This window comes from Osmia lignaria, chromosome 7, assembly GCF_051020975.1.
Source record: "Osmia lignaria lignaria isolate PbOS001 chromosome 7, iyOsmLign1, whole genome shotgun sequence".
Classification (NCBI taxonomy): Eukaryota; Metazoa; Arthropoda; class Insecta; order Hymenoptera; family Megachilidae; genus Osmia; species Osmia lignaria.
Genome location: NC_135038.1, coordinates 10,927,067 through 10,939,948, shown reverse-complemented (window position 1 = coordinate 10,939,948; position 12,882 = coordinate 10,927,067). Strand labels below are relative to the sequence as shown.

The following is a 12,882-nucleotide window of genomic DNA, read 5'->3' as shown; positions in this document are numbered from 1 at the left end:
TTAATAAACGATACAACGAAACTAATTTATTAAATATTTTTATACTACAAGTTCATTGCTTATTTTTCATGATTTTTATATTTATAAGAGACGGTCAAGCATGGCTATTTATAGCAAATGCGATTGCTTTCGTAAATAATGAAGAATATAAATATTGTCTTAAGTGTTGGACTAACTGACGAACAAGTATACAATGGTAAAAACCGATCGAGACGAAATACATTTGAAATTTCAAAAAATAGAATCATTATAGTAAATTAATCTAGATCACGTTAATAGCTTTTAACGCGTTCACAGTTTTTATTGATAATTCTCACATCGAGATCGCTTTCAAGACTAAACTTGAGCATATTTATCGGCGGAGATGTAGCGGTAAACGCGAAAAATCACGTACATAATTTGTTTCTATTTTTAGTGATTTTCGAGTCACCGAGTGTCAATTCTTATAAACAATGCCCAACGAGTCGTGAAACGGTAATAAATTCATGGCTAAACGATGATCTCGTTCAAGCTGTATCAATACTAGTCTTTTAAGGTCATGTATTAACATGTTATTTTCACTTATCATTCGAAGCAGCTGAATGATTAGAATGTTTTTTCAACGACTTTGACAAATTACCTATTAAACGTTTCGAGACGTTTATTACTGACACGTACCAGTTCTCATTAATTTCGTGATACATCAGAAAAGAACAGAAGTTTCTGTTACTTTTTGTGTTGACGTGTTACGAGAAGCATGTTAACATGCAAAACATATCGTCGTTCAAGAACACAGAACGTCCTTGTAATTACAGACATGCACACAGTGGCCGGCACATGCGAAGAATTTCAACCATTCTCTTAGGAAAAAGAAACCAAAATAGATAAAAAGAATTCGAGTGAAAAACGAGGAAAGAAACGTGACAGTATGGAAAAGTGTAGCGGAACGTGTCGTTTGTGGAAGTAATCGACACATTCCACGGCGATCGATGAAGGAATCTGATAGTGGAACAATCGTATCTCTACTTCTATTTGTTTTTTATAACGATTTGTTTGTTTCTACCAAGCTCGTTTATGCTTTTTCACAGGAGACATAAATTAACGCCACGTAATCATAGAGAGTCGCGACCACTTTTACCAGTTACCATCTCGTCACCATCCTAAAACTTACTTTCCATCTTCTATCACTAAGGTAATGATACTTTGCGATCATCTAACTTTTTCCATCAAAAATTTCAAAATAATATTCCTCCATGATAAGTGTTTTCCAAGGCTCACTGTTTTCACTTAAGTACCATTTTATCAAATTGGTATTTAAGTGTATGCTTAGTTCAATATTTTCAAGGGTTAAAAAGCGTTAATTTGATAAAGAGATGAATAATAATTAATATAATCAAAATACTAAATAAAACATATGAAGGAGAATTAAGAACTCCATAAAGATACAGAAACACCGTGGCCCCTTTCTTTGAAGTAATTCTGCATTATGCTATTTTCTACATCACACTTCTACTATTAACAAAACCAAACAAACTCTGACGAAGATTATCAGAGCGTCAGGATGGGAAACACCCAGCAGGAAGTTCTATGAATAAAAATCCGGCCATGGATCCGTGAAAAAAGGGCAAATTGTTCGGTAAATTGTCCATGATTTGGGTTTTCCGAAGCCAATGACCATTTAGAGGGGGCGACGCATGCGTTCGTATCCTGGACAAGGTATCAGCAGGTTCTCCAAGTGGAGGGAGAGCGGAGGCACGTGTTAAACAGCTGTAGATTTAATCAGAGTGTAGAGCAGGTAGGAGAGGACGCATCAAACGGTAAGCTCCTAACGTCTCGACGATCCATCCAAGTTGTTCGCCTGAAACTGACAAATTATTAACAATCTATTCCATCGTTTGTAATGAAAAAGTGTAACAAAGAAAAGGTACGCGTTGACAAAATTATTACTGGTGCGGTGAGACATTAGACTTGAATACATATAATTACACGGTATCGCTGTTACTATTTTCCAAGTTAATTACATATGGAAATAGTTGTTTAAATCATTCTTGGTGATAAGGTGAACAGAAACAAGGAGCGCGTGTTTGAAATAAATTGCGACCAGGTAGCAGGAAGCAAGACAACCACGTGATCTAATAGGTTTCACGTGGTTGTCGGTCAGGTGACTTGACACGATGCGTTGCCGTCAGAAACCCTTAACTAATTGTCTCCTAAAGACCGAATGATTAACAGTTTGTCTGACACCTATCCGAAATGACGTTTGCGCACAGTTCACGAGACGCCGTCGGTTGCATAATAGAGCCGATGATCAAGTACGTCAATCGATCGAGTAGGAATCGAGATTTTCCTTTCGCTTGGACACATTTTATAAAAATTACAAAATAATCATTGAAATTTCACGGGGTTAATCCGAACCGTCGGTAAATAACGCTTGTCGTCGAAGTAATTAACAAGACTTTCGCTGTAGGCAACAAGTGTGACAGGATGTGCTAGAAGAGAATCTAACTGGCTAGCCACGAGGAAAACAGGAAAACCATGACCGGGCTGAACTTCAAGAGACTACTGAAGAACAGAGTTCCTATTTTAAAATGGCTACCCTTGTACAGGACAAACGATGCGTTTGGTGACCTAGTTGCTGGTTTCACAGTGGGCCTGACCTTAATACCACAGGTACTTTCCAAAGAGTGTACGATTTTATCGCAACGATACAATGTCACAATGTCACAACGTTTAACACGTTCGCTGATACCGTCGACATAGAATGCGATGACCCGTGTGCCACCCGTCGACTGTGCCTCGACGTTGCTCGTAGGAATTAGGATATAATGGCACACAGCGTGTCCCTAATGTTTTCTAAGTGGCAGCGAACGTGTTAACTCGACGACAAACTGTTATTTCGCTATCATTTTAATTACAGGCGATAGCGTACGCTGGATTAGCGGGTCTAACGCCGCAGTATGGTCTTTATAGCGCATTCGCCGGTAGCTTCGTGTACATCATTTTTGGTACCTGTCGAGAAGTGAATATCGGTCCAACAGCATTGATCTCCTTGTTGACGTATACGTATGCCAGGTGAGCGGTACCGTGATTAGTTACATCCCTTTGCTGTTTATCAGACTTCCGGTGGGCCTCGAACTGCAAAAATTACTTTATGGCAGTTTATGGCGGGGCCATAAAGGGCCTGCACGAAGGTCCTGTACGAAGGAGCCAGCTAGGCTCCTCTTGCGCGGATTACACAGTACAACCTCTAATCCGCTCGATCAACAGTGAGAGCTTTCTTTTAGTTAGGTTAGGTTAGGTTAGGTTAGGTTAGGTTAGTCAGCGAGAAAATACTAATAGAAAAAGGCCTGAATGGCTTCAGTCAGTGAAAAATAACTATCTATTTCATATCTTGAAAAAATATATATCCTTGGCAGCCTGGAAGGCTTTAGTCATTCAAAAAATATTAATATTAAATTATTTTTCGGCTCTGCGAGCTTTGTATACTATCAGGTATACAGTACAGGACCTTCGTGCGGGCCCTTTATGGCCCCCGCCATAAAGTAATTTGTGCAGTTCATGCACGACCCAGACTTCCACACCACTTACAATGTTTTTCAGATCAACCTACAATATTAACAAGTTTTATTAGCACTCGTGAAAGACACATCTTAGCCGGTTAACATAATAGTTGAATTTGATCGTACATACAATCGCGAGCAATTGGAAGACTGATATAATTTAACAACGGTTGAACGGATGCTGTTATCCTTTCAATCTCGTGTCCGCAATTCGCACCGTGATGAAACGAATTAGATTACCGAACCTATTATCAGAAATTCTTCGGGCAATGTTCACGATCAAACCTCTTAAAAAGCGATTTTCGAATATTTCAATGGAAGCATGATAAATTTCCAGCTAAACTGTTTCAAGTATAATGTGCTTACCAGCGTGTACTTGAACGGGTGTAATTTCATTAATTTTCCTATTGTTTCCAGAGGTATTCCGGAGTACGCCATTCTTCTGTGCTTTTTGTCAGGATGCGTTACGATCGTTCTTGGAATCCTTCGGCTGGGTTTTCTGGTCGAGTTCGTTTCCATACCGGTTGTCAGTGGATTCACTTCAGCGGCCAGCGTCATAATTGCCTGCAGTCAGATCAAGAATTTGCTCGGTTTAAAAATTCACGGGGAAAGTTTCATCGAGATCTGGAGGGTGTTAGCGAGCAGCATAGGTCAGACCAGGATACCTGACCTGATCCTGTCCAGCTGTTGCATTCTAACACTGTTGACCCTGAAGGTAATTCACCGTGGAACTGCGCCGAAGTAAAACTAGTTCTTATATTCGGTGAACGCGTAGAAATAATGGTAAAAAACTAATGGTAAAAGGTATCCCGTGGTATACGGCTCGTGTTTTTTTTTTTTTTTCTGTTCTCGTTGCAGAAAGTGAAAGACCTGAAGGTCTCGAATGAAATTTTAGGAAAATCGATCTGGTTCCTAGGAACTGGTAGAAACGCTTTGGTCGTGATCTTGTGCGCAGTGGTGTCCTACGTCTACGAGGGTTACTACGGTGGGGCACCGTTTATCCTAACAGGGCACATCGACTCGGGGCTACCTTCCATCGCGCCGCCATCCTTCACCAGAACCGTCGCCAATCAAACTGAAACCTTCTTCGACATTTGTAAAGATTTGGGCAGCGGTATAGTGATCGTTCCTTTGATCTCGATCATTGGAAACGTGGCGATCGCGAAAGCGTTCTGTAAGTTCCTCGAAACAAATTCATCTTTTCTTTTCGGTATCTTACCTTTATAATTAATCGACGATCTTCCGTTAAGCGCGAGGACAGTCACTGGATGCTACTCAAGAAATGTTGACCCTTGGTTTGTGCAACATCGTCGGTTCGTTCTTTCAATCGATGCCGGTTACCGGTTCTTTCTCCAGGAGCGCCGTGAATAACGCCTCTGGTGTGAGGACACCATTGGGTGGCATATACACCGGTGAATTGATACTTCCATGCTTCTACAGAGAAACACACGTGTCTGGAATGAAAAAGTAATTTGAATTTCTGTCATAGGTGTTTTAGTCGTTCTAGCTCTAAGTCTACTCACTCCGTACTTCTATTACATCCCAAGAGCGACTCTGAGCTCGGTGATCGTTTGCGCGGTGATATTCATGGTCGAGGTGCAAATACTTCGGCCGATTTGGAAGTGTAGCAGTGAGTGAAGAAACTTGATAGAAAATTTAAATAAAAAAAAATAATTACATAAACGGTATAGCAGGATAAGATGGCCAAAAGTACCATTGAGCCAATTTTATTCAGCAATGTACCATTTAATAGCTTATGAAAAAAGAAAACTTTATTACACCAAGTTTCAACCCTGTATCTCAACCGGAAGGATAGTTAGAGGGTAAAATCGAAAACACGGTTTTTGCCATATTTTCCCTATTTATTAGTATTCAAAAAATCGGAAAAAATTCTAAAATATTCTACACATGTTTTTTTATGATTGTGAATTTTTTCAGATTTTTCGAATACTAATAAATAGGGAAAACATGGAAAAAACCGTGTTTTCGGTTTTACCCTGTAACTACCCTCCTGGTTTAGATACAGGGTTGAAACTTGGTGTATAAAGCTTTTTTTTTATAAGCTATTAAATGGTATAATACATTGCTGAATAAAATCGGCTCAAGGGCACTTTTGACCATCTTATCCTGCTATACCCTTTAACGTCGTTTCAGAACGAGATTTAATCCCGACCTTCGCAACATTCTTCGCATGCTTGTTCGCCGGTGTTGAGATAGGGATTTTAATAGGCGTGACGATTGATCTGGCAATATTAATTTATTTCAACGCCAGGCCGACAATATATATCGAATACAGAAATGTAAGTACATAACAATGATCGACGAAGATTCTGAAAGATAGCTAGTTTTAAAAATATCCCTTTGCTTTGTTCCATCTTCTTTTTCTTCGGTGTAGACGCCTACGTTAAGTTACATCCTCGTGCAGCCCAGCGCCGGTTTGCTTTTCCCAGCAGTGGAGTACCTGAGGATATACTTGCTCGAGAACTTGGCCGCTGACCAGCATAAATTACAGAGAACCTTCAAGAACTCGAACGTGGTCGTGTTAGATTGCAAACACATCGATAAAATTGATTACACCGCGGCTAATGTAACGATCTTTCATCTTAAAGAAAGAAATTTCGAATATGCCCTGGATTTTACATCTCCGAGCCTTCTCTTTCGTTTCTATCTGAATTAATCAAAAATATCATCGTTACTATTTCATCGAACGAAACTAGATCGATCCTCGCTTTCGATCATTACTCTATTCATTTTATAAGAATAACGAAGAAAAAATAGAACGTACGATCGGAGACGTAAAATCTAGGACAGATTTGAACACATTTCGTGATTTTGTTTGAACCTTCGATTTCTAACGTTTACAGGGACTGAATATGGTAATGAGAGACTTTAAGGAGAAGAATCATAACCTGATACTGTTACGACCTTCCAAGGAAGTTTTAAGGAGCATCCAATCGCTCTCTGAGGAAACGATCAGAGTGGTCAATACTGATGCTGAAATGATATCTGCTTTGAAAGAATGGAACACGATCAAACGAACTCGAGAAATCGGTGCTGAACTATTAGATATGTCGAATGGAAAGCCTACCAGTGCTACCAAGAACGAGCATACGAGTACGAAACTTTGAAATCATTGCAACAAGTTGATCGATGTAAATTGGAATTAGAAGAAAGAAGAGTATTAAAAATTCCTGCTAGTTCATCGTTTGCAGTTCTCTTTTTAATTGTATAGTGGAAATTGAGTTATAAGACTATCAACGATATCGTATAAAATCGTAATGAATATTAACGTGTTATTTATGATGTGTGTGTATATATATATTTATATATATAATATATGTATTTGAATTGTATGATAATTCGTACGTTTCTGTAACTTTTTATAAAGATATACGAATCGATCAGCAATGATATAGTTCATAAGAAATTACTTGCTTTTTTTTTCTATTTCAAAAAGACTATTGACACGTGCATTTCTTAATAGAGATGAAAGAATAATACTGTGGTTATAAATGCATATCAGAATATGTTGAGGGATTATAGTATAATGTATATATATATATATATATATAACATCTACCAATTACGGCAAGTTTACGTTTTATTTTGTAAAAACTTGTAAGTCCTCGAAAAATAAACTATATGATATTTCTTAACAATATAAGTAATATTTAAACAAAAATAAATCGTTACGCTCGAATATATACGTTATATAAAAATTCTTTGCCTCTAAATGAAACATAAACAAATAAAAGGAAGAAAATTGAACAAATGTAAAGAAAATCATGTTATCGACGTTAAGTCATAAAAATCAAATGATTCGACGCTCTGAAATACTTATACTTAACACGCAACATTTTTTTTTTTCTCGTTTCAATAATTTTTTAAAGAAAAGGAAAAACGAAAGGAAAATTTTCGTAACGCGAACTAAATGCTAAGTGGTCGTAATACTTTCGATCGTAGGAACTTAAAAAAGTGTTCTCTCGAGAATTTTTGCACTTAAATATCGTGCATTGCCGTTTCGCGTTTCTTAAGCATCGCGAAACACCTCGAAACGAGTACTCGAGTATTCGTTATTCAAAAAGTACATAGAATCCAAGTAACGAGTAACATCGATCTCTATAGCAATGTGGATATAAATGTCTGAAGAAAATCTAGAAAATAGATTCGCTACTTTCACACTGTTATGATAGGAAACCAGAAAAAGCTAATTGTAATAATATTTCCGACGAATGGCAGTATCGTATAAATTTTCTTTTACATCTTTTTCAACTTTAGAAACTATCTCTAGTAATGTGAAACATCTAACACGATGTACATGATATTTTTGTGTGTATCTATATATAAGTAGATTCTAGATTAATTAAACAGAAAGAAAACTAAATACCTGAATTAATTCTGCAATATACGTACATATATAAAGATTAACGATGATTATACAAACGGATGAATAATTGTAAGTGTAACGGTTTTTGTACCACTGAATTGCAATGATCTATAAAAAACAACAAATATAGATATAGCTTCGTCGCTATTTTACGCTTACTGATCCATCGTTTTCCGTATACCACGACCTATGGTTACCCTGGATGTAAGTTCTTTCGGTGACGCGTTCTGGTAAGAGGTGTTCCTTTGAAATTGCGGAACGTAATGTTGAGTGTTTACCGAATGGATATTGTAAGCAACGGGTTTCACATCCGATCGCATGGATGAGTTCTGTACGTTATCACTCTTGCGGGAGTAATTAACTCCGTAATACATACACTCCCTTGGCGATACCATCGGTGGTATACATTCCGAATCGTTTTTCGATACGTCATCCTTTCTATTGTTCGAGTCCTGATTGTTTTGGTATGCTGAACATGTATCTGGCATTCTCTGATAATTAGCGGTAGTTAGGGCATGCGGTGCATACTTCTGACTCATATGTACGTGCATGTTAGATGGACAATTTCTTGCCATCGAATCCATCGCGATTCCATAGGAGAATGGTAACATCAGTTGACCATCTGGTGAACAATTTTGGTAATCGTTTGGCACCGGAGCTCGATACTGATTAGCCCTCATGTGAGCATCCATCTGGTTATCTTTCACTCTGACGTTGTTCGACTTGCACCCCTGCATGTTTCCCACGTAATTGTCGAGTTTCACAGGCACAGAGAAATTTGGAGGATTCTCAATCTGCTGCACTGGCTGAAAATGTTTGTACGTGTTGTTGTGTACAGACGTTGTAACGGGACAATTAACAGAATCTACTAAATTATTTGATGATAATACTTGATTAGGATACGTGTTACAATTAGCATATGTAGGATTTTGAAACAAAGGCGGTGGGTACTGTAGTAACGGATTCCAGCTCTGCATACACATCGGTGGAACGTAGAACATTGGTTGCTGCAGGTAGCCAGTTTGTTGCATGTTGTTGAAATCCGTGCTGCACACGTGTCTGGAGTTTTGTATCGGCATGTTCATAGGAGGAGGTGAGTTCATCACATTTCCAAAAAGAAACATATCTGGAAGCGGTAAATTCCATTGATTATGTTGAGTAGTTATAGGATGATTATGAAAACCAGGCGGTGGTAAAACAGATGTTTGAGTATTATGCATCAGAACGTTGGAAGTATCGTTATGTGAAACGTTCTGACTTTCTACGTTATAAGAAGAGGTACTTGAAATTAACGCATTCTGAGAAATGATTGTACTGTCGGCCGTTTTCCTTGGTACATTTTGCGTATTATTATACTGACTTAAATACATAGCAGGCATACTTTGATAAGGTATACTATTTCCCATTGCAATTGTTGCAGCGCTACCATTGTTCTGTGGCAATACATTCTGTGGAGACATATGCGAAGTTTGTTCAGGTTTTTGTTGCACTATGTCTAGCAGATGTAAATCTCTTTCGGTAGGTTGTATGTTGATATTTGTATTACTATATTGAGCATTATTATTATCGAAATAACTCTTATTTTGTACGCTTTCATGATTTTCCATTTGTTGAGCATTACTCGTGTTAGACGTATCTTGTAAATTGGAATAAAACGAATTAATTGGATTTATCTTATGTTGATGAATCTGATTATCGGAGTGCGATGGTGTTGACCGATGCGCCACGTTAATCTCTTGAACGTTATCTGAGAATTTAACTGATTTGGTATCTGAATTACTAGTACTTGTTTTATTATTGCTATTATTATTACTAGTATCTTCTTGTTCAGTCTTCACGAATTGTACTTCTGTTTTATTACAAGAGACTTGAGAAACTTGCAGTTCTTGTGACACATTTACAGTCGCGGGATCTTTGGTATTGTTTGAACAAGAATTTAATGATTTTACAGACTGTACATTATTTAGAGTAGATGAATCTATTGTATCAGTCTTGTTTGTATTACTAGCACCGTTACTTGTCTTATGCGGATGTACAGATACCTTCGAGCCTTCAGATTCACAATGTACTTTAGCTACCGTGCTAATCGGTTTCACTTTATAATCCTTTGATGAATTGTTATCGGTAACATTCTTTTTGTGATCCTCTGGTTTTGCTTGTCCACTTAAATCTTTTAAGAATGCCGAGACAACAGACGAAGAACGTCTGTAAATATTAGAATCCCTCTTGAATTTCTGACTATGTGTTTGATCATCTTTGACATTCCTTTCAACAGTATGTTTTGTGTTACTTAAATTTTGGTAATTTCGTTTACATGGTACAGAACTCGACTTTGCAGAGCTTCTTTCACTTATACTGGAGTCTGGAACAATTGGACTCTTAATACTCTTTCCCAAAATATTGTGGGTCGAGTGCGTATCGCTAATTTGTTTATTCATTACGCTTTGTTGATTTTCACATCTCTTTTTAGACGAATTTTCAGTTGAAGTAGACGCGGTGGTATTAAAGCCGGATGTACTTTTAATAGAGGTAGCTTCATCCGGTTTGTTTACATTCTTTACATACCGTTGCTGTGTCTTTATTAACGGTTTAGTTCTGTTATATTGAACATTATACGACTGAGTACGCGTCACTTGAACTTTATGACACCTTTTTGTATCATCTAGTTCCCTGGCTTTTTTATCTGATTCATTTCTAGATACTTTTAATTTCGTAGTAACACATTTAGTTTTGTCATCAGATCCTTCTACGAAGGATTTGCTACTATTACCACTATCATTAAATGTAGAAAAATGTGGTTTAAAAACTTGTTGCTCCTTCGTTCGCGTTCCTTTTCCAATAATCAACTGTTTATTATATCCATTAACTTTATTACTATATTTATCATTAAACTTAGGACTTATTGCAACAGATATCTTTTTCGACTCTGCAGTAGAAGTTGATGTTTTATTTTCATCATTACATAAATCCAGCAAATCATCCTTAGATTTAGAACCCTGTTTCGAAATATTAGAAGGTTCTTTTAAAGAATTGCCTGTAATAAAAAACCACTTACTAAAATTTATGTTCAGTAATGTTCAAATTAAGTTGAAAGATTTCATTCTCACCTGGTTGCTTTTTAATCTTCTGCTCATTCAACTTTTTGGTATTAATTTTTGTCGTCTTTTGTACATTTTTCTTTGTTTCCTGTGCTGATTGACTCTTAGATTTCGCATTATTGTTATTATTATCATGACACTGTTTTGGACTTGCTTGATTATCTATGTCATTATCTGACTTGGGCAAGTTAGAGATATGATCAACAGCATCCCTAATTAATTACATACGTGTAAAATTTTAAAAATACACGATACAATAGCTGTAAGTTAAATGAATCTGTTACCAACCACTCATTATCGGCTTCATTATGAGAGTCGTTTGGTTTATTCCCTTCCTCTTCGTTAAGCCTAAATTGATCTAATTGAACTGTAACAATACTCTCCGCCAAAGTCATACTTATTCTCTCCTGCTCACCCAGTCTTTGCACAACCAAAGACTGAGAATTTGGAAACAACGAACTAGGTACATTAACATCTTTGTTCCAAACAGTCTCCATCTCCTCTTGAACTAAATCAATAACTTCTAATGATGAATGTAATTTTTCCTTGTTTGTAATACTGTTATCTTCATTTAAGTTTTTAGTTGAAATGTTTTTAACTTGATCTATTTCAGGACTAGTTGAAACAATGTTAACTGAAGCAACCTCAATTCTTTCTTCTGCTTCTTCATTTATATTACTTTCAACTGTATTATCTGTTAATTCTATAGCATCTGGAAGTGTTTTGGTGCTATAATATAAAGATGAACACCAAATGTTAACAAGGATATTTAGAATAATCATGTCCTAACATTTTTACTTTCTTTGCACACTGAATACCCTATTACCCAATAATATACTTTTGTTCATAACATTACAATTCTTATTCTATTAGTACAGACATTACAACAGTTGTTAACAATACAAACGTATCTTACAATAAAAGACTATTAATAACTAAGATAAAATAATACAAAAATACAAAGAATTAAATGAAATAAACTAAAACGTATGAAATGAATTTAAACATACAGGCCTGATAACTGAGAATTTTTTTTTAGCCATTGCATATTGTGTATCTTGCCGATTATGGCCATCTGCCTGATATCAGATGCTTTTCGTAAATCTTTATCACAGTTTTCCATTTTACCTGGCAGAAATTAATTTAAAAAAACTAAATATAATTCCTTACAGAAAATAATAGCTTAATGTTATTTTATATAAAATTCAGACCAAAGACTACAAGCTTATCGAATTTCAAACGATTTGAAAATAACAAATACAATGTTTACATTCATTACAGTAAATTACAACAAAATCACCCAATATAACATAACGAAATAACGTAACGACATTATTTTCGCGATCGCTTAAATATGCTATTTTGTATCGAAGCTATGAAGTTATTTAATGGACGAAACAAGAAGAACATAATAAAAATAATGGACCCAATCCTAGGAGTGTTTTAAATTCAATTTGTATGTAATTAATACAAAGATCAAAAACAATTATAGTACATTTACGACGCAATTGATACCGAATGGATACGGTCATTATTGTAGATTCTCCAATTCAAAACTACTCTCATATTAATTTATAAGAATGATAAACTGTCTAATTACCGTATATTTAATTCTCTGATGATAATCGAAATATTAAAGCAGAATCTTTTGTAGGAGAAAAACTGTCTTCCATTTGATATACGAAGATTAGAAAGAGTATCCAACCACCGTACAGGACGCCATAATACTGATATATGATACTGATACATGGGAGGATGCGCAAATGCAAACAAAAGGAAAATTTTCAAACCTAATTAAAAAAACATAATTTTCACATAACCTTTCCATTTTATTATGTAGTTCTATAAATGACAATTC

At 36.2% G+C, this 12,882-nt stretch overlaps 2 protein-coding genes and 1 long non-coding RNA gene across 9 annotated transcripts; 1 reads left to right on the top strand and 2 right to left on the bottom strand.

The window, feature by feature from the left end:
• The first annotated feature begins 1,071 nt into the window (after positions 1-1,071).
• Positions 1,072-7,238, top strand: LOC117610611 (sodium-independent sulfate anion transporter). 4 transcript variants are annotated; one of them, XM_076689081.1, is made up of 10 exons: positions 1,072-1,171; positions 2,447-2,649; positions 2,897-3,051; positions 3,957-4,254; positions 4,398-4,713; positions 4,790-4,951; positions 5,029-5,169; positions 5,694-5,839; positions 5,935-6,126; positions 6,404-7,238. In XM_076689081.1, the coding sequence occupies exons 2-10, from the start codon at positions 2,515-2,517 to the stop codon at positions 6,665-6,667; spliced, it is 1,809 nt and encodes a 602-aa protein (XP_076545196.1). In that variant the 5' UTR covers positions 1,072-1,171; positions 2,447-2,514; the 3' UTR covers positions 6,668-7,238. The 4 variants fall into 4 exon arrangements, with proteins under 4 accessions (XP_076545196.1, XP_034194087.2, XP_034194089.2 ...); XM_034338196.2 differs by lacking the exon at positions 1,072-1,171 and adding an exon at positions 1,660-1,796; XM_034338198.2 differs by lacking the exon at positions 1,072-1,171 and adding an exon at positions 1,791-1,903.
• LOC117610624 (uncharacterized) lies at positions 1,711-4,034 on the bottom strand. The gene is made up of 5 exons (XR_004582979.2): positions 3,906-4,034; positions 3,670-3,784; positions 3,568-3,585; positions 2,989-3,114; positions 1,711-1,843 (listed from the first exon to the last, which is right to left on the bottom strand). It is a non-coding gene; the product is annotated as an uncharacterized LOC117610624 (long non-coding RNA).
• Positions 7,239-7,371: 133 nt separating the features above from the next.
• On the bottom strand, positions 7,372-12,796 carry LOC117610606 (uncharacterized). 4 transcript variants are annotated; one of them, XM_076689079.1, is made up of 5 exons: positions 12,625-12,796; positions 11,313-11,753; positions 11,034-11,236; positions 8,817-10,960; positions 7,372-8,732 (listed from the first exon to the last, which is right to left on the bottom strand). In XM_076689079.1, the coding sequence occupies exons 1-5, from the start codon at positions 12,771-12,773 to the stop codon at positions 8,082-8,084; spliced, it is 3,588 nt and encodes a 1,195-aa protein (XP_076545194.1). In that variant the 5' UTR covers positions 12,774-12,796; the 3' UTR covers positions 7,372-8,081. The 4 variants fall into 4 exon arrangements, with proteins under 4 accessions (XP_076545194.1, XP_076545195.1, XP_034194080.2 ...); XM_076689080.1 differs by having other exon boundaries at positions 7,372-9,052; positions 9,308-10,960; XM_034338189.2 differs by adding an exon at positions 12,035-12,152 and having other exon boundaries at positions 7,372-10,960; positions 12,625-12,756.
• Between the last annotated feature and the right edge of the window lie 86 nt (positions 12,797-12,882).

Excerpts from the sequence above, each read along its gene's own strand:
- LOC117610606 (XM_076689078.1), bottom strand. The coding sequence starts at position 12,773 with ATGTATCAGTATCATATATCAGTATTATGGCGTCCTGTACGGTGGTTG. Across the intron at positions 11,754-12,624 it reads ATCAGAGAATTAAATATACG|CACCAAAACACTTCCAGATG; the intron begins GTAATTAGACAG and ends TTTATATTATAG. Across the intron at positions 11,237-11,312 it reads AATGAAGCCGATAATGAGTG|GGATGCTGTTGATCATATCT; the intron begins GTTGGTAACAGA and ends GTAATTAATTAG.
- LOC117610611 (XM_076689081.1), top strand. The coding sequence starts at position 2,515 with ATGACCGGGCTGAACTTCAAGAGACTACTGAAGAACAGAGTTCCTATT. Across the intron at positions 4,952-5,028 it reads ATTGGGTGGCATATACACCG|GTGTTTTAGTCGTTCTAGCT; the intron begins GTGAATTGATAC and ends TTTCTGTCATAG. Across the intron at positions 5,170-5,693 it reads GCCGATTTGGAAGTGTAGCA|AACGAGATTTAATCCCGACC; the intron begins GTGAGTGAAGAA and ends ACGTCGTTTCAG.